The 24,733-nt window shown below is 47.4% G+C and overlaps 1 protein-coding gene across 2 annotated transcripts in view; it reads left to right on the top strand.

Annotated features, from left to right (window-relative positions):
* Window positions 1-24,733, top strand: part of MDGA2 (MAM domain containing glycosylphosphatidylinositol anchor 2) — a 192,767-nt gene that overhangs the window by 140,547 nt on the left and 27,487 nt on the right. For both annotated transcript variants that reach the window (XM_021536048.2, XM_021536049.2), the window contains 2 exons: window positions 10,798-11,067; window positions 22,901-23,049. In XM_021536048.2, coding sequence (XP_021391723.1) covers window positions 10,798-11,067; window positions 22,901-23,049 — 419 coding nt within the window. The remainder of the gene's footprint in view (window positions 1-10,797; window positions 11,068-22,900; window positions 23,050-24,733) is intronic.

The following is a 24,733-nucleotide window of genomic DNA, read 5'->3' as shown; positions in this document are numbered from 1 at the left end:
CATGGATGCTGCTGGAATTCATCCCAGCTGGTGTTTTAGCTCCATAAATCCCTCTCCTCCTGTCTCACTTTCCAATATTCAACTTTGTGCTTGTAATTGCCTCATAAAACAGAGTTTGGAAGGCAATCCACAGATTTAAAGACAAGCTGCTGCTTTCCCCGTGCTCCCTCCCAAGTCCTTTGGATTTTATTCCCAATTCCAACATCCGCTGGATCAGGAACAGGCCTGTCTGCTGCTGTTAATAGGGAGGTTTGCAAATCATTTTGCCTGTGGAGGTGGGAACAGTGTCAGCAGGAAGATTCCTTCCAGCAGGAATTAAATTAGAGCTCTTTGTGTCCCACAAAATCAGGTTTTCCAGTGGAGATGGGCCAGAGGATGTTGGATTCAGTATTGGAGGTCCTGGATGCAGGGAACGCTGGGAGGGTCTGTGGGAAAGATGATTTTTTTTGGAGAGATTTCCTTTGGGTTCCACCAGGCTTTGAGGAGCCACATCACAAGTGAAATCACTGAAGGCAAGAGGAGTCTTGAGTGGAATCACTGAGGTTGGAAAATCCCTTTGGGATCATCAAATCCAACCATTCCCAGCACTTCCAAGGCCACCACTGTCCTCAGGTGCTACAGAGCTTGGAAATGCCTGCAAACCTCCCTGGGCAGCCCCTGAGCCCCCTTTCCATGGGGAAATTCCTGCTGTGCCCACCCTGAGCCTGCCCTGCCCAGCCTGAGGCCGTTCCCTCTCCTCCTGTCCCTGTTCCTGGAGCAGAGCCCGACCCCCCGGCTGTCCCCTCCTGGCAGGAGCTGTGAGAGCCACAAGGTCCCCTGAGCCTCCTTTGCTCCAGGCTCAGCCCCTTCCCAGCTCCTCAGGAACTCTCCATTCCCTTCCCAGCTCCTCAGGAACTCTCCATTCCCTTCCCAGCTCCTCAGGAACTCTCCATTCCCTTCCCAGCTCCCTCAGGAACTCTCCATTCCCTTCCCAGCTCCTCAGGAACTCTCCAGCCCCTTCCCAGCTCCCTCAGGAATTCTCCGGCCCCTTCCCCTCTCCGTTCCCTTCCCTGGACAATCTCCAGCCCCTCCAGGGTCTTCCCACAATTTCCCCCAGGACTGGAGGTGCCCAGCACAGGGGGAACGGAGCAGATGAAGTTTTTGCATCTGTGTCCTTGGCTTGCTCCTCATGGATCTCACCCTGAGTGTTGTCCAGCTCCTCTGCCTGCCCGGGGGAGCTTCCATGGACCATCATTCCCTTAGGAATCACTCCAGTCATGATCCATCCTCCATGGAATTGCTGCTGTCACCTCTCTGTGGAGACCACACTCATGTCCTTGGCGGGGGTTCTCCATGGGCTGCTGCTAGGAAATTCCTTATAAACAGGATTTCTCACACTTTCCTTACATCCAGAAGATCTGCACAGAATAAAGGGAAATTTCACACCTTCCATTTCTGACTGGTTTGGCAAATAAAAGCAGGGCCATTCTAACTTTTTTTAGAGGAATTGTTATTTCCAGATAGTTCCAACCCTTGATAATAAATTCAAACCATTTAAAATTGATGCATGTCCCTCACAATTGATCCATATCCCTCACAATTGATCCACATCCCTCACAACTGATACAAATCTCTCATTTTCCAGGCTCCATTGCAGTTCCAGTGCCCATTAATAGATATTTTTATCATAAAGCCACTTTTCTCCTGCTCTCATTGACTGTTTCCCTCCAGATGGGGCAGTTTATTTGGATTTATTCGAACATTCCGATGGATTATTGGCACATTTTATTCTCTATCAAGGAACAGCCTGATCCTATCCTCATTTTCCAATCTGTGTCAGGGTTGGCATGCAGGGAGGGGTGGAGACACAAAGAAATCCCATTCCTGGATGGGAATTCCCATTCCTGGTTAGGATGACAGGACTTGGGACTGATTTTTCCAACAAGGGATGGTGATTTTTTCTTTTAGGAAGGTCCTGGCTGGCAGTGGAGAGGCTGCAGATTCACACTCTGCTGTAATTTGTTTTATGAGGATAATTATGATGTATCTGGGCAATGTAAAATCATTCCAAGAAATTTCACAGAGCCTAGTAATTTCTGGAATTATCCATTGGATGTTGGGTTTGGTACCCTCAAGACACTGGGAGCTACGAAGGAGAAACAGCGACATTTCTACGTCCCCTCTATTGAAATCATCTTGGAATCCCGGAATATCCTGAGCTGGAAGGGATCCCAAGGATCCTCCAGTCCAGCTCCTGGCCTTGTCCAGACCCCCCAGCAATCCCTCCTGTTCCAGGCTGTCCAAATGCTCCTGGAGCTCTGGCAGCCTCAGGAATGTGCCCATTCCCTGAGGATCCTCCTCCTGTTGGGTTTCGTTATCCTTTGCAAGAAATCCATGACTTGGAACCTGGAAGACCAACTATAAACCCATGGAATGGCTGAGGTTGGAAAGATCATGGAGCCCAGCAGGATATCCAGCCAAGGTTTCCACATCTCTGTCAGAATTGGAAAATCAAAAAATCCCACGATTGTTTGGGTCGGAAGGGGCCTTAAAGCTCCTCCAGTTCCACCCCTGCCGTGGGCACGGTCGTTGTCAACCTTCAGAGTTCTCCAAACTTCGTGGATCCACTTCAAGGCCAGGCTGGATGAGGCCTGGAGCCACCCGGATCCCTGCTCCAGGAAAAAAATCATGGATCATTGTTGATTTCTGCCTCATGGACCTGTGCTTTGACTGATGTGGGGAAGAATCCCAGAATCCCAGAATGGTTTGGTGGGAAGGGACCTTAAACCCACCCATCTCCAGCCCTGCCAGGACAGAGACACCTTCCACTACCCCAGGTTGCTCCAAGAGGATTGAGAATGGTGGGAAAGCAAGGAAAACAGGAAACTCGTGGTGTTCCAGAATATTTTTCATGGCAATCCCACTGACTATGCAGCGCTCCCAAATATATCCAAGATGAGCCCTGATGGAGTTTGGGGAGGAAATGAAAAGAGAGAAAAAGATATTCCTTCAATAACCTTGAAAATTGAATTTTGGAGATAAAACAGGGCTTGATAAAATTGGTTGAGTGGGAAGATGAACTCCAACAGGAGAGGAAACAGCTGGAGGAAGGAGAGGAGCAATATCTGGATTTACTGGAAACAAAAAGGCAATTCTGTGTAAAACATTGGGGGAGAAAAGCACACTTTGAAGCAATAATATAGAATTTTAGAGACTCCTGTGGGAGGAGGAAAACAAGGAAATGTTGGAGTTCATTCCATTCAGCATGAAATTGTTGGACACAGAAGACAAATCCATCTGCCCCAAGAGCAGCCCTGTAAACAGAGGTGATATCCCTTATTTATGCATTTATTTATTTAGTTGTGAGGTTTTTTATTTAGTTGGGGTAGGACCTAAATGCAAATCCAGGCTTAAAGACGGTGAGCAGGGCCTGAGTCCTTGGAATCTTCCAAATGGGATTTAATTACTCCCAGCATTCAGGACCAGAAAAATCCAAAATGAACTCAAACCCTGTTTCTCTGAGGTTTTTTAATGTTGATCTACTCGGGGCAGTTTAATTTCAGAGCAAGGCTCTGCTTCAATGCTGGACATTGGGCCACTGCTGAAGCGGGGAATGTCATGGGGTGGTTTTATGTCAGGAGTTGTATTTCCTTCTTTTCCTGTGGCCACGCACAGGGCTGAGCTTTGGGGCACTTTGGGGTTGGTTGGAGGGACCTCAGATCCCACCCGGTGCCAGCCCAGCCATGGCAGGGACACCTCCCACTGTCCCGGGGTGTCCCAATGTCCAACCTGGCCTTGGGCACTGCCAGGGATCTGCTCTGGCAATTCCAGCCCAGCCAGGAATTCCCAATTCCCAATCTCCCACCCATCCCTGCCCTCTGGCACTGGGAGCCATTCCCTGTGTCCTGTCCCTCCATCCTTGTCCCCAGTCCCTCTCCAGCTCTCCTGGAGCCCCTCCAGGCCCTGCCAGGGGCTCTGGGATTTCCCTGGAGCTTCTCCTCTCCAGGGGAACATTCCCAGCTCTCCCAGCCCGGCTCCATAGGAAAGGTTTTATCCCATCGCCGTTTCAGCATCATTTGGTGCCTCCATCAATGCTCAATTTCAATGTTCCTTCCTGTAAAATAATTTGACCCCTTTTGAATGCTGGAAGTGATGAAGGGAAAGAAGCAGAGTTTGTATTCCCAAACTGGTCATTCCACCTCACTGAGGGCTCCTTGTCCTGCTTGTCCTTCTCAGGAGACAGCAGGAATGATCAGGGAGAAATTCTGAGCTGAGAATTTGCTCCAATAAATTCCCATTTTTCCCCTGTCCTGCTGCTCTGAGCTGTTCTCTTCAGGCCCTATTTTTTTTTTTTCTATTTTCTTTAAACCTTCCCAAAGCTTTTTAAATTTTGGAACCTGAGGACAATTTGCCCTCCAGCTCTGACCCGAGTCCCTCTCATTCTCCACGGATCCTGGGCTGAGACATCCCCAGGGTTTCAATCCTTGACCCCAAATTTTCAAGCCCTGACCTTGGCTGCTTAAAAATAGGGGCAGTTCAATGAATTCCATTTTCTGAGGTTTGTTCTAAGTCCCAGGTTCTAAAGGAGATGAAAGCCTCACCTGGCCCTGAGGTAAATGCATAATTTAACTTAAAGCCACGACTTCTGCACATAAAACAGGCCCCAAATCTCCCAAGGACAGAGAAAGAAAGAAATTTGGGGGGTTTATTGGTAATTCTCTGCTCTGATCAACAAAAGCAAAACCCCCATTTGGGTCTAAGGTGACCTTGTCCACAGGAGAAATAAAATATAGAGGTGAAAAGTGATCTCAGTTTCGAGGCAAATAAAATTTGTTGCAAGCACTGTCCAGAAGAGCAGTAAAAGCAGGATTTTGGTGCTGTTTGAAGTCCATACATTTGTTTTATGTGCACATTTCTGTGCTTTCTGCTCTCTTCACAACATCCCTTTGCCCCCCCGTCCGAGTAAAAACCACTTTTTATTTCAAGCCATCATGGTGAGATCTCCCCCAGGTGTTTCCAGTTTCTCTGCTCCTCTGTCTGGCTGGTTTTTCCATGGTTATCCCTGGTTTATTTGGCACTGGAGGCTGTAACAGCCTTTTCCATCACTTTTTAGGAGCGTGGGCATGGTTGGGATGTGGTGACCCCAGCTCTGGGGGTGAAGGCCACCTGGGCTGGCTGAGCTGTCCTTGAGGTTGGTGGCACTGGTGGCATCTACAGGAGGGTGCAGCCAGGTGGGATCAGGCTCTTATCCCAGGAATCCAGGGACAGGATAAACGGGAACAAGACTCAGCTGGCGCCAGGAGAAATTCAGGCTGGATATTAGGGAGAAATTGTCCATGGAAAAGGGTGTCCAGCCTTGGGAAGTGGTGGAATCCCCATCCCTGGAGGGATTTAAATCCACGTGGATGTGGCACTTGGGGACATGGGGCAGTGGTGGCAGTGCTGGGAAGTGTTTGGCTTGATGATCTCTGAGGATTTTTCCAGCCTAAAGTATTCTGGGATTCTCTCTGGAATGACGAGGCTGCTCCAAGGGCTGCAGCTCCCTTGTTTTACTGTGGAAAAGTAAAAAAACTTGGAGCAAGGAGCTCTGGGAGAGGTTTCAGGAGTGGGGAGAGCAATTAAAATGCCCCATTAATGATTAAAGGGGTGTGTGCAGATCTGAACTGGTGTCACCTGGACCAGCGTCACGGGTCAGTGACAGCTGAGGGGAACCAGGAGCAGAATCCAGCGCGTCCCTTGAGCCTTATCTGCAATTTCCAATGTGCTTTTCTCACCTTTCTCCCCTATTTTGTCCTCCCTTCTGGGGTGTTTGAGTGTCCTTAAAGGATCCTGGGAGGGTGGGGAGGGGCTGGGCTGGAATTCCCAGAGCAGCTGGGGCTGCCCCTGGATCCCTGGCAGTGCCCAAGGCCAGGTTGGAGCAGCCTGGGACGGTGGGGGTGTCCCTGCCATGGCAGGGCTGGAATGGGATCATCCCTAATATCCCTTTCTTCCCAGCCCGTTCTCCATCCTCTTCCCTGCTCTATTCATGTCCAGTGGAGTTCAGCCCCACAAATAATGGAATGATTGCTGTAGGAATGAGGAAAAAAATATATATATATATATTTTCCTGCTAAATATTCCAAAGGAATATTGGTGTGAGTTGATCCAGGAATGAGCAGGATGTTGTGCCCTTTGCTGGATCCCTAAGGGAGGAGAGTTGGTTCAAATCCCAAATGGAATCCCAGAATGGTTTGGGTTGGAAAAGACCTTAAATCTCATCACATCCCACCCCAGCCATGGCAGGGACACCTCCCACTGTCCCAGTGTCCAACCTGGCCTTGGGCACTGCCAGGGATCCAGGGGCAGCCACAGCTGCTCTGGCAATTCCAGCCCAGCCAGGAATTCCCAATTCCCAATCTCCCACCCATCCCTGCCCTCTGGCAGTGGGAGCCATTCCCTGTGTCCTGTCCCTCCATCCTTGTCCCCAGCCCCTCTCCAGCTCTCCTGGAGCCCCTCCAGGCCCCGCAAGGATCTCCTTGGATTCTTCCCTTCTCCAGGTGAGCACCCCCAGCACTCCTAACCTGGCTCCATGAGATTTGAGGTGGAAAATGCTTTAAAATGAGCACAGAGGGTTTTTTCCCCAGATCACCAGTGGGTTCCTCCTCCTCCAGAGACATTCCTTAATTCTGGTGATGGAAGAGGCAAATTTGAGATCCAAGACCTGCCCACAGAGAAGGAGGAACAACTCACGGCTCCCCTTGTGAGCTCTGTAAGATTAAAATTATTTTCACTGCTGTTCATTGATTTATATTCCAGCCAGGACAATTTTAATTCTGTAAAATCCAAGGAACAGCAGCAGCAGAGCCCATAAAAGACACTCAGAAGAGCAGAAACCTTTAAAAACCCACAGATTATTCCCATTTCATGTTTTTTTAAGGTAACTCCTCATTATTCACCCATCCCTTTCTGGCCTCAGCTGGACAAATCAAGCAAATCAAGATTTGCAGATATGGAGAGAAATGAATGGTGCAGCTTCGCCCCAAAGTTTTTATTTTATCCATTTGTTTTTACTCATCTGAGTATTTATCACTTGCAAATATTGCACGTGCTCCAGCACAAATATTGAAGCTCAGGAACCTGGGAGTTGCTGGGTGAGGCTGGATCTGGATTTCCAGAGAATTTAATGCCCTGTCAAGGAGCCAAAACAGGACAGAGGCACCAGCCTGGAAAATCCCGGCAAATTCTGCAGACAGGGGAGACACCTCGAAGCACAAAATCCAAGTTAGCAAATTCCTGAGAGTGGGGACCGGGATTTTCCATTGTAAATCCTCCTGCAAAGCAGGCACGGACACAGAATGCAAAAGAAAATTAAATTAATAATAATTTTACACTGAAAGTTACCATCAAAATCCCTCTAACTTAAATTTAGGAGCTTGCTAGGGATAAGATGAAAAAATCAGGAGCCCATTATGGGACTCTGGAGTTCTGACAAGGACTGAAGGGACAGGACCCAGGGAATGGCTCCCAGTGCCAGAGGGCAGGGATGGGTGGGAGATTGGGAATTGGGAATTACTGGCTGGGCTGGAATTGCCAGAGCAGCTGTGGCTGCCCCTGGATCCCTGGCAGTGCCCAAGGCCAGGTTGGACACTGGGGCTGGAGCAGCCTGGGACAGTGGGAGGTGTCCCTGGGGTGGCACTGGGATTTAAGGTCCTTTCCATCCCAAAATATTCCTGGATTCCATGAAACAGGGATTTTCCTCACTGTGCCATGGATATATCTGTGCAGGGCAGGGTTTGGAATGCACAATTCCAGGCTGGACTTGCACACCTGTTTTAATTTACTCCCAGATGTGCAAATGGCTTTTTTTCCTATTTCTAGCCATGATGGTTTCATTTCACTGGAATAAATCCATTATCCAAGGTGTAATACCCCTATTCCAAGCTTTGGCTGGAAAATCACTGTTGTCATTTCACAGGGATCACAATCCCTGTACACTGGGGTTTCCCAAAGCTCCTAAATCCCATCTTCTCTGGACTTCTCTGTGTCCTGAACTCCAGGCTCCATTCAGGCACCTCCAGACCCACCTCAGGAGCTAAAAACCTGGGAATGTGGCTGCAGTGGAGAGTCTGGGAATAGATGGATTCAGAAGTGTTGGATAACATTCCTGTGGGGTGAACCCAATGGAAACCACAAACCCAGTGGAAAGCGAGCAGAAGCACAACTTTTTATTGTGATTTATTTATTATTTCCCTTGCTGGAGCTGGGGGAGAAAAACTCGTTATTTGTTTAGCTTAAAATGCAAATTGAGAGGCCAAAGCAGCGGGTGAAGCCTCTGCTCGGGGCATCACAGTGGAAATAAATTCCGGGAACTTTCTCCTTAACAAATCCCACTATAAAAACCAGGATTTGACCCTCGCCATGAGGAGCAGCTGTGTGGTTCAAACCAAACAAGAATCTCACTCTCATTTCTCTGCATAGCTCCAGAACTTTCCTTTTTCTGTTTCCTAATCCTTAAAACATGAATGTACTTAGGCTAAAAAACTTCATTAAACATTAATAGAGAGCCTGATTTAACTCCAGCCCTGTTTGCTTCCCAAAGATAATTGTGGAAGAGAATGAACCGTGCTCCCTTGGCAGCTTTGCTGGAGATTTTTCCAAAACTAATAGTGGAATTATGAAAGGAATAAGGAGGGAAAAAGTAAATTAAATCAAATTGCCAAAGCCTTGGGGAAGAGCTGATGCAAATGAGCTCAACGAAGAGAAGTCACAAACAGCTCCAGTTTTTCTTCTGTGCATCTGGGAAGTCACAATCCTATAAAAACAATGGGAAAAAATGATGGAAAAACGAGCTGTTAACTCTGGCTGGGGCTTTTATCAGCCCTTTCCTTTCCCATTAAAGTTATTACCTGCAAAAGTGGGATTCGGGAATGAGCAGCCCGAGTTAATTTTCACTTCCTGTCACTGGGGATCATCAGCCCCTGGATAAATGGGAATTGTGGGGTTTAAAGACTTTTTTGACCTTAAAGGCAGGGGAAAATTTCATTTAAAAGCTGTTTATAAGGCTGAAGTAGCTTGATAAGTAAATAAAGCAGGGGGGGAAGAGAGAATACAAATTCCCATTAAAATTGTTGAACTGAGGTGCCACGGGGAGGTGAATCATTCCCTGGGTTCGGAGCATTCAATGGAAGCAACAAGAAAAAAAAAAGGTGAGAACGTTATTCCAAACCAGAGATGAGTTATGGATGTTCAAACATTCCAAGGATTTACGAGCAAGGGGAGAAAATGACAGAAAATCACCTATTAAAGGCTTTTTAACACCTCAAACCTGGAGCTTCTGTGATATTCCTGTCCCAGAATTCCTGTGCTCATCCTCATGGGTTTAGGATCAGGACATTGGATCAGGAGGGTTCAAATCATTCCCTGAAATAATTCCTTGGATTCGGAGCATTCAATGGAAGCAGCGAGGAAAACAAAGGAGGGAACTTTATTCGGAACCAGAGATGAGTTTTGGATATTTAAACATTCTGAAGATTTATGAGCAAGGGGAGAAAATGACACAAGAGCCTGGATCAATCCTGTCTCTAGGACAGGTTAAACAAGAACCCCAGTTAATCCTGGCTCTAGGAGAGGTCCTAAACAAGAACCTCAGTTAATCCTGTCTCTAGGACAGGTCCTAAACAAGAACCCCAGTTAATCCTGGCTCTAGGAGAGGTCCTAAACAAGAACCTCAGTTAATCCTGTCTCTAGGACAGGTCCTAAACAAGAACCTGGATTAATCCTGTCTCTAGAAGAGATCCTACATAAGAACCTCGGTTAATCCTGTCTCTAGGACAGGTCCTAAACAAGAACCTGGATTCATCCTGTCTCTAGAAGAGATCCTACATAAGAACCTCAGTTAATCCTGTCTCTAGGAGAGGTCCTGAACAAGAACCTCAGTTAATCCTGTCTCTAGGACAGGTCCTAAACAAGAACCTGGATTAATCCTGTCTCTAGAAGAGATCCTACATAAGAACCTCGGCTAATCCTGTCGCTAGGACAGATCCTAAATAAGAACCTGGATTCATCCTGTCTCTAGGAGAGGTCCCACACAAGAGCCTGGATCAGTCCTGGCTCTAGGAGAGGTCCTGAACAAGAACCTGGGTTAGTTTGGATGCCTAGAATGGTTCCTAACCTGGGTTAATTCTGTCTCTAGGACAGGTCCTAAACAAGAACCTGGATTAATATCCTGTGTCTAGGACAGGTCCTACACAAGAACCAGGATCAATCCTGTCTCTAGGACAGGTCCTAAACAAGAACCTGGATTCATCCTGTCTCTAGGAGATGTCCCACATAAGAGCCTGGATCAATCCTGTCTCTAGGATAGGTCCTAAACAAGAACCTGGGTTAGGTTGGATGCCAAGGATAGTTCCTAACCTGGGTTAGTTCTGTCTCTAGGACGGTCGTAAACAAGAACCAGGATCAATCCTGTCTCTAGGACAGGTCCCACACAAGAACCTGGGTTAGGTTGATGCCAAGGATGGTTCCTAACCTGGGTTAGTTCTGTCTCTAGGAGAGGTCCCACACAAGAGCCTGGATCAGTTCTGTCTCTAGGATAGGTCCTAAACAAGAACCTGGGTTAGGTTGGATGCCAAGGATAGTTCCTAACCTGGGTTAGTCCTGTCTCTAGGAGAGGTCCCACACAAGAGCCTTGGTTAGTTCTGTCTCTAGGAGAGGTCCCACACAAGAGCCTGGGTCAGTCCTGGCTCTAGGCCAGCTCCCACACCAGAAGCTCGGTGGATCCCGTCCCTAGGCCCGGTTTCTCCCCTCTAACACCCCGCTGCCCTCGCTGTGTCTCCGCAGACCCGCCGGCGGTGGAGCCGGCGTTCCTGGAGCTGCGGCAGGGCCAGGGCCGCGGCGTCACCATGAGCTGCCGGGTGCTGCGGGCGTACCCCACGCGGGTGCTGAGCTACGAGTGGCGCCTGGGCGGCCGCGTGCTGCGCGCGGGGCAGTTCGACCTGCAGGACTCCACCGAGTACACCGTGAGCAGCCTCTCCCGCGACTCCTACGGCGTCTACAACTGCAACATCATCAACGAGGCGGGCGCCGGCCGCTGCAGCTTCCTCGTCACAGGTAGGAAACGTGGGGCTGGGAACTCATCGGCTTTTTCTGTTGGTTTTGAGTGGTGTTTTGGAGGAGTTTTAGTCGGTTTGTATTGCGGTTGGGGGGCTATTTACAAATCACTGAGGAACGTGTCTTGAGCGGTTTGGTTTTTAGCAGCAGTCCCATTGCATGGTTGTGACAATGGGAAGATGCCAGCAGCTCACATCCAAGGCAACAGGCCAAGAACTTAATGTTACAACTTACTTTAAAAGCTTTTTGACCAATCACACAAAGCAAAAGCATATTGACAGTAGTTCTATCCAACCACTAGAAGCACACGTACCTTTGGTTAAAACAATACCTGTTTATTTAGAATACAATACCTACTTATAAGCCTTAAGATACAATGCACAGAGCTCCATTATTAAGCTTAAAACTTCCTAATATCTCACCAGATATAATTTTCTGCAACTTGGAGAGTTATTTTACCTAAGTGTTAATACACTGATCATTGTTCTATTTGTCCTTTCTTTCTACTTCTTGTATAATTTTTCTGCTGACAAATCTTATAGCTACTGCTTAGCTCTAATCACCATCTTACTGTCTCTAAAGTTTGCCTTTTACAACGTACCCAAAACCCTCTAATTTTCAAAAATCCCACATGTTTGTTCAGTTTTCCCAGGGGGTTGGAGTTTCTCTTCAGACCTGTGTTCACAGAGCGTTTGGGTTTTGTTGGGTGAGGCTCGATAGACCTCAAGCAACAAAAGGAAGATTCCCAGATTTTGAGGTTGGGATCTCCGGGTTGGGAGTAGCCAGAAGGAGACGAATGGACATGATGGGAATGGCATCCCCTTGGCAGGAATTTCTCACAGCACAAATGTGGTGGGAACACGGCAAATCCCACAGTTCTGGATGGTTCTGCTCCTTCCAAATGGGATCCAACCTTTGGCTGACACCACTTGGAGCCTGCTGGAGGGGTTCTCACAGCCACCAACTTCTCCAAACCTTGGGATTTTAATCCCAAAGGCAGCTCTGAAGGAAAACAGAAAAACTGTTTGGTCTCAAATGAGTAAATTTGGTTCAAACTATTCATCAGGATTTCGTTCCCAGACTGTGGAAATTTATTCCAAGGCAATTATTTTGCCAGGATTGCGGCAGTTGGGGTGGTTTTAGCAAACCACAAAACTGAAAATTAGTCCTAAAATGATTTCATGGTGTTTTCCATTTCCCATCCCTCCCCGGTCTCATTTAGGGTTTGTCCCATCCTGCTAATTTATGGTGAATTAAGGATGCTGGAAGTAACACTTCTGCTTTTCTTAGTCTTTTAAAGTTAAAACTGACTTTATTTAGGAAATAAATTCTTTTCCACTGCTCTCAGAGCAGTGGCTGTGTTGTTCTCCCAAATCTCAGCAGCACAGATGGAGTAAAAGCCCTGGGGAACTGAAAACGCTGGAAAAAATGATGAAATGGTTAAAAAGGAGGCTTGGATTTCACTGGGAATGTGAATAGAGACAAGAAATAGGGCACTTCTTAGGCATAATTGGAAAAAAAAGCCCAATAAATAACTGCAAGGCAGGAATGCGGCAGTTGTGTGGAGCTTTTGTTTCGGGGGGAATAATGGGTTGTTGTAACCCGTTTTTAGCTGGTTTATTTCTGTTTTTTTTCATGCAGAAAAATAGAAATGTGCTGGACTGGGGCTGCAGAAAACCATTGGTATTCTCAGAGAAAGCTTTTCAGCACAGCATTTCATGCAGCCTGGCTTGAAAGATTTATTCTGACCTCCGAGCCTGCAGAATCTCCTTTTTTTTCCCTGTATATTTTGAGCCAGATTGGAGGAGATGAAAGCCAAATAAATCACACATGGAAAAGGGGTTAATTTATAGCATCTGGGCCAGCGCGAGGCAGATGCAACCTGCCAGTCTCTTCAAAATAAATAAGAAGTGACAAGGCAAATTGTGTTTGTGGGGAAGCAGAGCTGAGTTCATGCTCCTCACCGCTTCACCACCTCGAGAGTTTATTCAGGGCCAGATCATATCCAGAGAGCAACAAAAAGTCCATTCCGGGCTGTGGCTTCGGAAAACCCTGCCAGGGCTGGGAGCAAATAAATCAAACCGGATCCGTGGATGGCAGAGCTGGGAGCTTCCCTGAGGGAGGGTTTGGTGCTGGAGAAGGAGGGGGATGAGCACAGGGAGCTTCTCACTCCCTCCAGCAGCTGCTGGGGTGGCAGAGGTTCCTCCAGGACACACCTGAGCCCTGCTGGGTCACAGCCTGGCCTGGCCTGGCCAGCTGGGGACAGCCCAGGAACAGCTTTTCACCATGGCCTGGGCTTATCAAGGCAGCGTGGGCTGGTCTCTGTATTCTGCAGGTTCCCACTTTGCAGAGGGATGAATGGGATCTTCTCCTTCTTATCTTTTTCTTCTCTGTCTCCTTCTTCTTCTCCTTCTCCTTCTTCTTCTTCTTATCTTTTTCTTCTATGTCTCCTTCTCCTTCTCCTTCTCCTTCTCCTTCTCCTTCTCCTTCTCCTTCTCCTTCTCCTTCTCCTTCTCCTTCTCCTTCTCCTTCTCCTTCTCCTTCTCCTTCTCCTTCTCCTTCTCCTTCTCCTTCTCCTTCTCCTTCTTCTCCTTCTCCTTCTCCTTCTCCTTCTCCTTCTCCTTCTCCTTCTCCTTCTCCTTCTCCTTCTCCTTCTCCTTCTCCTTCTCCTTCTCCTCCTCCCCCACTTCTATCTTCTTCCTCATGTTCCTCCTTTCCTCTTCCTCCTCCTTCTGCTTCTCCTCCTCCTCTTCCTCTTCCTTCTCCTCTTCCTTCTTCTCTTTCCACTTTATTTTCTTCATGGTTGTTTTTCTGCATCATTTGAAGCATCAGGACAAGAGGGAACCGCCTTAGCCTGACCCAGGGAAGGCCGAAGTTGGATATTAGGGGGAAATTCCTCATGGAAAGGCCTGTCAAACAATCCCTGGAATTGTCCAAAAACCATGGATGTGGCACCTGAGGCCATGGGATAGTGGTGGCTGTGGGGGTGGACTGACAGCCAGACCTGATGGTCCTAAAGGTCTTTTCCAACCTGAACAATTCCATGATTCTCTGTGCCCCTGGGGAACCAGTTAGGATTAGGATTACCTACAACTGAGTTTACCTGACAAGTCCTGGTTTGAATTCCTCCTCAGTTTGGGAAGTTTTACCCCCTTGAGCTGGAATTTGCTCTGCCGGGGCTGCCCTGGCTGAATTTGTCCCCAAAGTTATGTCCAAAGAGGGATTTTTAGGTTTTTTAGACAATATTTTGTACCCTATCCATTAAATTCTTTAATCAGGGCTGGATACACATCTGTGTGGGATTCCTTCCTCAATTTCCACCAGGAATCTCTGTCCATAGCGATGGGGCTGGCTTGGCAGGGCTGCAGATTTAATATTAAAACTCAATATTTCAATTATTCATCACAGCCCTGGGTAGGACTAAACAAAGCTCTAATGTCATTCCATGGACTTAATTCCTTTTATCAACCAACTCCTGATCCCACCAGCGAGGGAAGACAGTTTGGAATATTAATTCCGTGTTGTTCTGCCCTGTGGAATTTTTCTGCTGTGGGATATTGCGTTAATTAATGAGCTCATCTTTAATTATTTACTTTGTCTTACATCACCCCGACAGTGCTTCAAGCCAAGTGCAAGATCAAGCCAATCAAGGGCTAATTGGGGAGGGTTTAATTGTTAGCTGGTGATCAGAGCTTTCCCTTTCCTTGGAGCTCTTGGAAACTCTTTGGAGCTGGCGATGCTGAATTGAGAGCCGAGCAAACCCGACAATCCAAACATTCCTTCCTTGCCAATACCTCTGGAAGGGATTATCCCCACCCACGGCAGCACTCTGGTGGTGCCAGGAATTATCCAGGTTGGAAAAGACCTCGGAGATGATCCAGTCCGACCTTCCACCACTAATCCATGGGACACTCAGGTACCTCAGATCTCCGGCCTTCCCTTCTCCCAGAAAACTGGGATTTGAGGAGATGGACACTGGATCATCCCTTCTGATGATCCCAGAGTCCACCTCTGGAAAGAGCTCTTTGGAAACTCCTCTTTTCTCTAATGAAAAGCATCTTTTGGAGCTTTCCAGGAGGAGAACACATGGAAATACTTTGTTTTTTTCCAGATTTTCCCTGATTTTTGGATCTTTCAAGTGGCAAAATGGAGCACAACAAACCCTGGATTTGGTTTTCCCCCCATCCTGTTTCTTATGGATGGGGCGAGGATGGACCTGCTCCATGAAAGATCTTGGAATTATGGAATGGTTTGGGTTGGAAGAGGCTATGGAAGGGACACTCTTAATGAAATCTTGTTGCTCCAAGCCCCATCCAACCTGACCCTGGACAATTCCAGGGATGGAATATTCACCCCATCCCCTGGCAAACCCTCTCCATGGATTTAAGTCAACATTAACCCAGATTTAGTGGATTTAGGAATGTTTTTTCCTCTCTTTGGGAAATCAGTTTTTCCCACATTTATGAAGGATGAAGACTCGGATGTGCTGGTGATCTTCTCATTTTTCCCAATTCCCTGGGAGATTCCCTTTTCCTGCCTTGTCCAAACCACAACTAAATGTTTCCCTGTAAGATCAGGCACCTCTCCAGGTGCTTTGCCCAGGAATTTCTGCCTCAGCCTTTGTTCTGTGTCCCTGCCACCATTCCTGGTAGCACCGTGGTCCTCATCATGGAGCTGGAATCATTTCCAAATTCCCACTGGAACAGAAATCCCAGAGAAACTGTGGCTGCCACTTTTGTGAGCTTTAAAATTCCAACTGGAGCAGCAGCACCAGTGCAAAAATCTTTTTCCGTTCATCTGCCAGGAAAAGGGGTTTTTATTTTCATTTAAAAACTTGGAGATTCCAACAGAGCATCTCCTAAAACTGTCCAGCAGGAAAGATCCTTTCCCAGGCATGCAGAGCACGGGTGTTGTTTTTTTTCCTGCTGAATTCCTGCCTGGATTTGGAGGATTGGGATAAGGAGAAGCTCTGCCAAGCCCTTGGCAGCAAATTCTGTCCTGCCCGAAAAACTTGACCAGGGCAACTTAAACCACAGGTGGGAAAGTGGGAACAACAATTCCCACTGGGAAACAGGAATTTTTGCATGGATCTCCTGGTCCAATGCCCAGCAAAGGCAGTGGGCGCTGAGCCAGCAAACACCTGCTTGGCAATTATTCCAGTCTGGAAATTTGGGATATTTACTTTGTCAGAGGAGCAGGCAGTGGCAAATTTTAGGGAAGGGGGCAAGGTGGGATTGCTGGATCTCAATCCCGCTTTTCCTGTCAGTGAGGAGAGGAAAATGAAGTTAATTTGTTCCATCCCGAGGCTGGAGGATTGAATTCCAGGATGAAGGGAGAGGGTGGCTGAGGTTTTCCCTCTGTTCCAGATTTATGAATCCTTCCTGCTAGTCTGCCCTCAGGGGAGAAGGAAAAGAAAGGGATTTCACCCCAAAAAGTCACTGCTGGATGTGATCCAGAATGCCAGACAGGTCTGGGCTGGAAGAAACCTGAAATCCCATTTTGTTCCACCCCTTTCCATGGGCAGGGACACCTCCCACTATCCCGGGGTTCCCCAAACCCCATCCAGCCTGGCTTTGGACCCTTGCAGGGATCCAGGGACAGCCACAGGGAGTGTGGCTGTGAAGATTCCTTGGAAATCTTCATTTCAGTCCATTCCTGGTTGCAATTTTGTTTGGTTTCTCCCTCTAAAGAGATTCTCTGTGGGATGTGAGGGAATTGTGGGCTGGCTCAGGAGTGGCTGAGCAGCCTGTGGGATTTGTCAGGAAGTTGGGAGCCCACAGCTGGGAAGGGTCAGGGACAGGGAGGATTAATGCCAAGAGGGAAGAGCTGCAGCTTCCTGGGAAACTGAGAAATTTGGGAAGCCTTGAGGGGCCTGGATGGAGCCTGGATGGACGTGGGCAACTCCATTTGTGGAGGCAGAGCTGTGGGAATGCTCGGGAATGCTGTGATTCCTATGGGCTGGGCGAGTGTAGGGGTTCTGGTTTGTTAATTTGAGATTTCACTAATTTTGAGAATTTTTTTTTGGCTAATGTACTAATGGAGTGTTGTGGGTTTAGTGTTGTCTAATCACTAATGTAGTCGCTTCTTGCTGTGAGGTAGGAAAAGCAGGTTCAAAACTTTAAAGGGGTATAAAGAAAAATTTATGAACAGTAACTAAGAGAAAGAGGAATAAGTGCGTAATAAGAATCAGAACTTCTTTTCTCTCTGTAACTTTTTCTTTCTTATTGACAGTGTAATGAAACAAAAGTAAAAATTCTAATCACTTTACTACTTTTAGACAGGGAGCAGCCTGGCCAAGCCCCATCCAGGGGCTGCTCCCGTTCCTTATGTTGCTCCAAAGATCCCACAGAACTTCACCCTGTCCTGGATGCGTTTCCCTGTGCCCTGATCCCATTTTTCCAGGAGCTTCCAAACCTCCCCACTCCTCAGAGGCCACAGTTCCCTCCCTGTGCCTGTGGTGACACTTTATTATTGGTTATTTACAATTCCAGGCCCACATCCCATCCCTTTCCCTGCCCATCCTTCAGGAATCAGGCGTTTGGCACTCCCTGACAAGTGCCACCACCTCCCCTTCCTCACCTGCCATTCCCGTGAGATTTCTGCAGGATTCCCATGGGATTTCTGTAGGATTCCCACGGGTGACACACAAATTGTCACCTCCACACTGAGACGAGGATTTCTTTGGAGTTGTGGACCCCATTCCTTTAGGAATTGCTTCGTGCCAGGCACAGACGTGCACACCTGTAGGGTGTGTGCAGCCGTGTAAAAATGAAGGCATGGAATGCTGGCAGGTTTGGATATCTGGGAATGCGAGCTTCCCAAGTCTCACCTATCCCAGTGTGGGGAGCAGGAATCTCCAGATCCTATAAAACTGGATTGTTTATCCCTCCAGGCAGCGCCACGCAGCTCACGGCCCCAAAGTGATGGGAAGGGAGCTGAGGAACACCTCGAGGATTGCTGGGATCGGGAATCCCGGGCAGGAGCAGCAGGAATTGCAAAGGGGAACGGGAGCTCTTGCAGGGCTCAGCCAGCAGATGTCACATTTGGGTATCGCTGGGCAGGAGTTGGATCCTCGGGAAAACCCCAGGGAAAGGGAGGAAGCCGGGAAGGACACCTGGAGGAGGAATCTCATGGATGCCACTGGAGCATTCCACGTTTTTCATACCTTGGGATGTTTGGTTTCTGTGTTTGGAATGGGAACCTCTAAACCCCTTGGAGATGGACAGACCTCAGATAAATTGAAATTTGTGCCCCAGTTAGGCATTAAAAAGTTCATTTTATTCCCAAATCATCCCTTCCCTGCAAGTTGCAACATATTCATAATTCTGTAAATATTTTGGGAAGAAATTTTTCTGGGAAGGGTGGGAAAGTCTCATCCCCAAGTTCCCAGGGGGAGCAGCAGGTACGGGGTTGTCTGTCCCTGGAATTCCCTGGTGTAGCTGCTTCCTCCACCTATTGGGGGGATCATTTATTATTAATATTTTAATATTAATAGACTTTATGAAGCTTAAACATGCTCAAGTGCCTTCAGCTGCTCAGCCCAAACAACCCAAACCTTGGAAGTCACACCTGGAGGACAGGGAAGACTGGAATTCTTTCCTGGAGGAAAGGGAAGGCCTTGGAATTCATTCCTGGAGGACAGGGAAGACTCTGGAATTCATTCCTTGAGGATTAAGGGAAGGCCACAGATGCAATGGCATCTTTAAGGTCCCTTCCAAGCCAAGTAATTCCCTGATTTTCAGCTTCCATGGTTATGGGGAGGCAGGAGGTGACTGGGATGATCCAGCTGCAGGGTTGGGATGAGGAAAAGATCCAGGAGGAGAACAAATGTTGCCTTTTCCAATTTCAAATAGAGAACAAAACATCTTCTCTTTCTTCCTGCAACCCTTCCATAAAACAGAGATCCTGGAATAAAGCAGAGCACGGGAAGGGGCAGCGTTTTCCATAAATTCAGTGTCTCCCACTGTTTCACACTGTTAAATGCAGTGTTTTATTTGGGATTTATGCTCTCCCGGCATTGTAAAGATGGAAAGGGCTGGAGCTGAGGTTGCCAAAAGGGGAAGCATTTATAAATCTCTGATTTTATATCCTTTCCCTGAATTTGATAGAGTGGGAGCTGCTCTGCTCAGCGCTCACAGCCAGCAGTGCCACAAACATGAGACAGAGCTGCTGCAATTCCCAAAACTCCAAGGAATTGGCAGAACTTGATGGGAAGAGGAGGAGGAAGAGATAAGGAAATGATTCCTTGAATGCTCTGTACCCACACAATTCCCACTTTTGCTTCCTGCAGGCCAGGGAGCCAACACCAATCCACCCTCTGGGATCTGGGACATTTAGGGACACAGGGGTTGGGGCACTTGTGGCATTGCTGACATCCCTGTGCTGCTCTGCTCTCATCCCAGCTGGAATTTGCAGTCCCCAGTCCAGCAACAATTCCTTTAAGGGATTATTTTCCTCAGGGATAAATGGCTGAGTGATCCCAGTGGAGCACAGGATGAGGAATCCTGCCTGATCACTTTCTCTTTCCTTTTATTTTAAAAACTAAAAATCCCCCAGTCTTTAAAAATAAGGAATATGGACGCCAAGGAGGCAGATTTTTAGAGATACAGATTTTAGGGGCTACAAATTGACAGCTGAGAAATTCAGGCATCAGAAATGACTGGTCCTGAGCCAGATTTATTGTCTGAGATCTGAGGATCAAAGGGATGGGAACACTTCAGGGAAAGCTGAAAAATCAAGGAAGCCACAGAGCCAACAATGAAATCCTCTTGAAATGTGGAAAACAGCTCCGGGTTTGAAGGTGGGGTGGGAAATGGGCATCGAGAGAGGGATCCTTCTTATCAGAGTGAAATCAAACTCCAGCACCAAGATCTGCTAAAATCTGGAGAATTGGGATAGAAACCACTCTGCTCCTGGAATTCCATCCCAAGGGATGGTAATACATGATCTTTGAAGTTCTGCATTAGGATATTTCAGTCCACGTGGTAAAGAAATGGGGATTTGGGGGATTGCAGAGCTGGGAGGGGGATGTTGTATCCTTGTTTTTAGCAACTTCAAACCCAGGGACAGAGAGAGGGACTTTGGATAAAGGCCTGGAGTGCCAGGACAAGGGGGAATGCCTCAATCCACTTCTCTTCAGGAAACTTCTCCAGCATTTAGATCCCAGTGGAGCTTGGGATGGAGCAGCTGAAGTGACTTTTTCCCTTTGCCTGATTTCTCTAATTCAGTGTCACCGAGATTCCATCCCATTTTTGACCTTACACTGGTACAGGGCCGGTAGAAAATGTTTGGATGCACTTCCTGGAGGGATTGAATGCTGCACAATGAATGGTCATCACTGAAAATGTTCCCTGGAGAGGAGAAGCTCCAGGGAGAGCTCAGAGCCCCTTGCAGGGCCTGGAGGGACTCCAGGAGAGCTGGAGAGGGACTGGGGACAAGGGATGGAGGGGCAGGACACAGGGATGGCTTTAGGCTGGAAAAGGGAAGATTTAGATGGGATATTGGGAAGGAATTCCTGGCTGGGAGTGTGGGAAGGGGCTGGGATGGAATTGCCAGAGCAGCTGTGGCTGCCCCTGGATCCCTGGCAGTGCTCAAGGCCTTACACCCAGGGACACCCAGGGACAGACAGGGACACCCAGGGACAGCCAGGGCTGTGGCCCCTCTCAGCTGGGTCTCCTCCCCAGGCTGAGCAGCCCCAGCTCCCTCAGCCTCTCCTGGGCATGGAGATGCTCCAGCCCTTCCTCATCCTCACACCCATCCTCCGGACCAGCTCCAGGAGCTCCCTGTCCCTCCTGTCCTGCTGATCCCAGAGCTGGACACTGAATCCCCAAGGATGAAACTCCACAAACGCTGGACCACCTGGGCTTTGAGGTGGGAAGCCCATTGAGAGTTGCCATTCCAGAAACCTCTCACATTCCTGTCATCCCAGCTAAAAATGATCTTCCCACCCCAAAATCCACATCTTGCCAACCTCCAGGCTCCCAGCCAGGAGCTGAACTTCCTGTGTGACACACCCCAACTTCTGCTTCCATTCAAAGCTCCGGGAAGCCTTGGAGAAAACCAACAATCCAACATCCTCACATCCCTCCCCTGGATCATATCCAGGAGCTCCAGGTCCCTCCTCTCCCAGGATCCAGAGCCAAGGGCTTTGGGGATAAGGGACATTTCCAGGTTCCCCAAAACTCCCACACTTCCAGAATCCACCTCTGCTTTCCCTGCACACCAAACCACATCCCCTCTTCCCAAAGTTTACAGGGGAAGCTCTCAGTGTTGTGCTGTTGAATTTCCAGCCTCTCCATTCCCGGTGTTGTTTTCACAGGGATTTGGGATAATGCAGCTCTTCACGGCGCCTCATTATTCCCCCAAAGGTGCCGGTGTTGTTCAAGTGCCCCTCCTGTGACAAGTGGCTCATTATGGCTCCTCTCAGTCCCCCCTAGAGATCCCATTATATCCAACAGCAGTGGGAGTGGGAAGAGGATAATTTGCATCCAGCATGAGCTTTTCCCATTATTCCCACTTCTCAAGAACAAGGAAAACAAATCGTCTCGACTGCTGCTCCCTTTTTATCCCCACTGCTGTCCCTTTTTTCCAGCAGCGGTTTTGCTTTGCTCCCTCTCCTTGGAATATTGTTGTTTGCTCCTCCACTCCAGGCTAATTGAAGGTCCTCCTTCCCTGGGAAATTGGGAAAAATATCTTGGCTAAAAGGGCTTTTTATCCTTGGAAAAGAAAAGCGTGGTCGGAGAGAAAAGCTGGATCAATAGGTGCCACATTGCTGTTTATTCCCAGGATTTTGCCTTTGTTCCTTTGCATTTTGGGGGGCTTTTAAGGCCTTTTTTCCTCCTCTTCTCACTGCTTTTCTGCAGATGGAAATTGTCCCATTAGGAATTTGAAATGCTTCTCATTCCTCTCTATTTTCACCTGGGTCAGGGATAGTTTTGAGGAGAAAATCCCTAAGTTCGGTGTTTATTTTGTCACAAACTCCTAAAATCCCAGTTAAGGGAAGGGACTAATGAATCCATACCCCTCCCATATTCCATGTGACAGGCAGGCCATGTTTTCCCAGGTTTTTCCAGCCCTTTACCAATTATTCCCACTGCCAAATCCCTGCAGAAGTATGGATAGAAGTAGAAAGATCTCAAGGCCTTCAATCCTGGGAATGAGGGGCTGGCTGCAGCTGGATCTCAGCCCTTGGATGCTGGGAATGAGGGGTGGCTCCAGTTGAAACCCTTGGATCAGCCCAACTGAAGTTATTTCCTGATGATTTCCCTGTGTTTTCCCTCCTCTTCCTGATGGATGGGTGAATTCTTGGCTGGCTGAGTTATTTTCTGGCCATTCTATGATTTCCAGTGATGCCTTGAGAAGGCTGCCCTGAGCAGAGGCTGGATGGAGTCACAGAATAAATCAGGGATTTATTCAAGGATCTCCTCCATGGATCCACCTTGGGCAGCACCAGAGCTCAGCCAGGGCTGCACCCAAATGACCCAAAATGGTCCCAAAATGCACGAGCGCTCCCGGGGCTCTCCCTGGGATCAGTTCTGCTCCATTGGCACCTTGGAGTTCATTGTCCCATTCCAGCTCCAGCCCATCAGTCCCACCCTGCTGGTTTTTCTCTCTCCAGCCCACGCTGTTTGTGCTCCTGGGCTGAGGTTTGGATCATTTGTCCTTGGTGCCCAGCTGGAGCAGGAATTGTTTTGTGTCCCTGCTCTGTGCACAGAGCTCAGCATCCCCTGATCTGGAGCCCAGACCCACACACTGAAGCAGCACAGAATGTGAAAAATATAAAAGCTGAACCTGGGGCATCACAGCTTTCCCTAATCCCATCCTTTTCCCCCAGGAAAAGCCTACGCCCCGGAATTCTACTACGACACGTACAACCCGCTGTGGCAGAACCGGCCGCGGGTCTACTCCTACAGCCTGCAGTGGACACAGATGAACCCCGGCGCCGTGGATCGAATCCTGGCCTATCGCCTGGGCATCCGCCAGGTGAGCACGAGCTGCCCGCGCGGATCCGCCCGCGGAGCTCCTGGGATCCACCCACGGAGCTCCTGGGATTGGCCTGCAGAGCTCCTGGGATTGGCCTGCAGAGCTCCTGGGATCGGCCCGTGGAGCTCCTGGGATCCACCTGCGGAGCTCCTGGGATCCACCCACGGAGCTCCTGGGATCAGCCCGTGGAGCTCCTGGGATCCGCCCACGGAGCTCTTGGGATCCACCCACAGAGCTCCTGGGATATGCTCATGGAGCTCCTGGGATCCACCCACGGAGCTCCTGGGATCCACCCATAGAGCTCCTGGGATCCACCCATAGAGCTCCTGGGATCCACCCATAGAGCTCCTGGGATCCACCCATGGAGCTCCAGGGATCCACCCACGGAGCTCCTGAGATCCACCCATAGAGCTCCAGGGATCCACCCACGGAGCTCTTGGGATCCACCCACAGAGCTCCTGGGATCTGCCCGCAGAGCTCCAGGGATCCACCCATAGAGCTCCTGGGATCTGCCCATGGAGCTCCTGGGATCCGCCCGTGGAGCTCCTGGGATCCGGGAATCCGCTGGGCCTGAGGGGCCGCTGTTTTTGCTGTGTTATTGCATGTCGTATGTTGTGTTGTGTTGTGTTAGGTTTTGTATTTTATGTATGTTATGTTGTTTTATGCTATGTTGTGTTATGTATATTATGTTATGTATGTTATGTTGTGTATATCATTTATTTATTTTTATTTCATTTCATTTTATGTTATTTTATCTTATTAAACATAATTTTATTTCATTTTACTGTATTTTATTCTTATTTTATTTTCTAGATTTATTTTACTTTTTTTACTTTATTTTACTTTATTCTATTTTATCTTATTTTTATCTTATTTTTATCATATTTATTTATTTTATTATTTCATTTCATATTATCTTACATTATTTATTTTTATTTAATTTCATTTTATTTTACTTCATTTTTATTGTATTTCTAATTTTATTTTATTTTAATTTTATTTTTATCTTTTTTATTTTATTTTATTTTACTTTATTATTTCATTTCATTTCATGTTATTTTACATTATTTATTTTCATTTCATTTCATTTTACATTATTTTATTTCAATTTATTTTATTTTACTTTTTAAACTTTTTTTTTTAATTTTACCTTTTTATTTTACGTTTTTTTTCTACCTTTATTTTTATTTTATATTATTTATTTTATTTTACTTTTTAAATTTCATTTAACGTCATTTAATTTCAATTCATTTCATTTCATTTCATTTTGCTTTGTTTTACTTCATTTTAGGGTCAAATTTTTTATTTTATTTCATTTTTTATTTTACTTTGTTTTATTTTAATTTCATTTTACTTATTTTATTTTACTTTGTTTTATTTTAATTTCATTTTACTTATTTTATTTTATTTTATTTTATTTTATTTTATTTTTATTTTATTTTCCTAGTCCATTCCCACAATCCATCCTCCTCCAACTCATCCTTCTCCTTTTGCCTCTTTCCTTGGGAGCATCCAGCTGATAAGTATTGGGAATTTTTACAGCCTCCCACTGATCTTTTCCTTCAAATAATCCCCCAACAGATTGAACCCAGAAATCCTCTTTGGATATTCAGCACCCGGAATAATAATTTAGCTGGGACATCGAGGGGAATGTTTCAAACGGATTTTGCAGAGGGATATTTTG

Source organism: Lonchura striata, chromosome 6 (assembly GCF_046129695.1).
Source record: "Lonchura striata isolate bLonStr1 chromosome 6, bLonStr1.mat, whole genome shotgun sequence".
NCBI classification, from domain to species: domain Eukaryota; kingdom Metazoa; phylum Chordata; class Aves; order Passeriformes; family Estrildidae; genus Lonchura; species Lonchura striata.
This window is presented reverse-complemented; position numbering and strand designations above follow the sequence as displayed.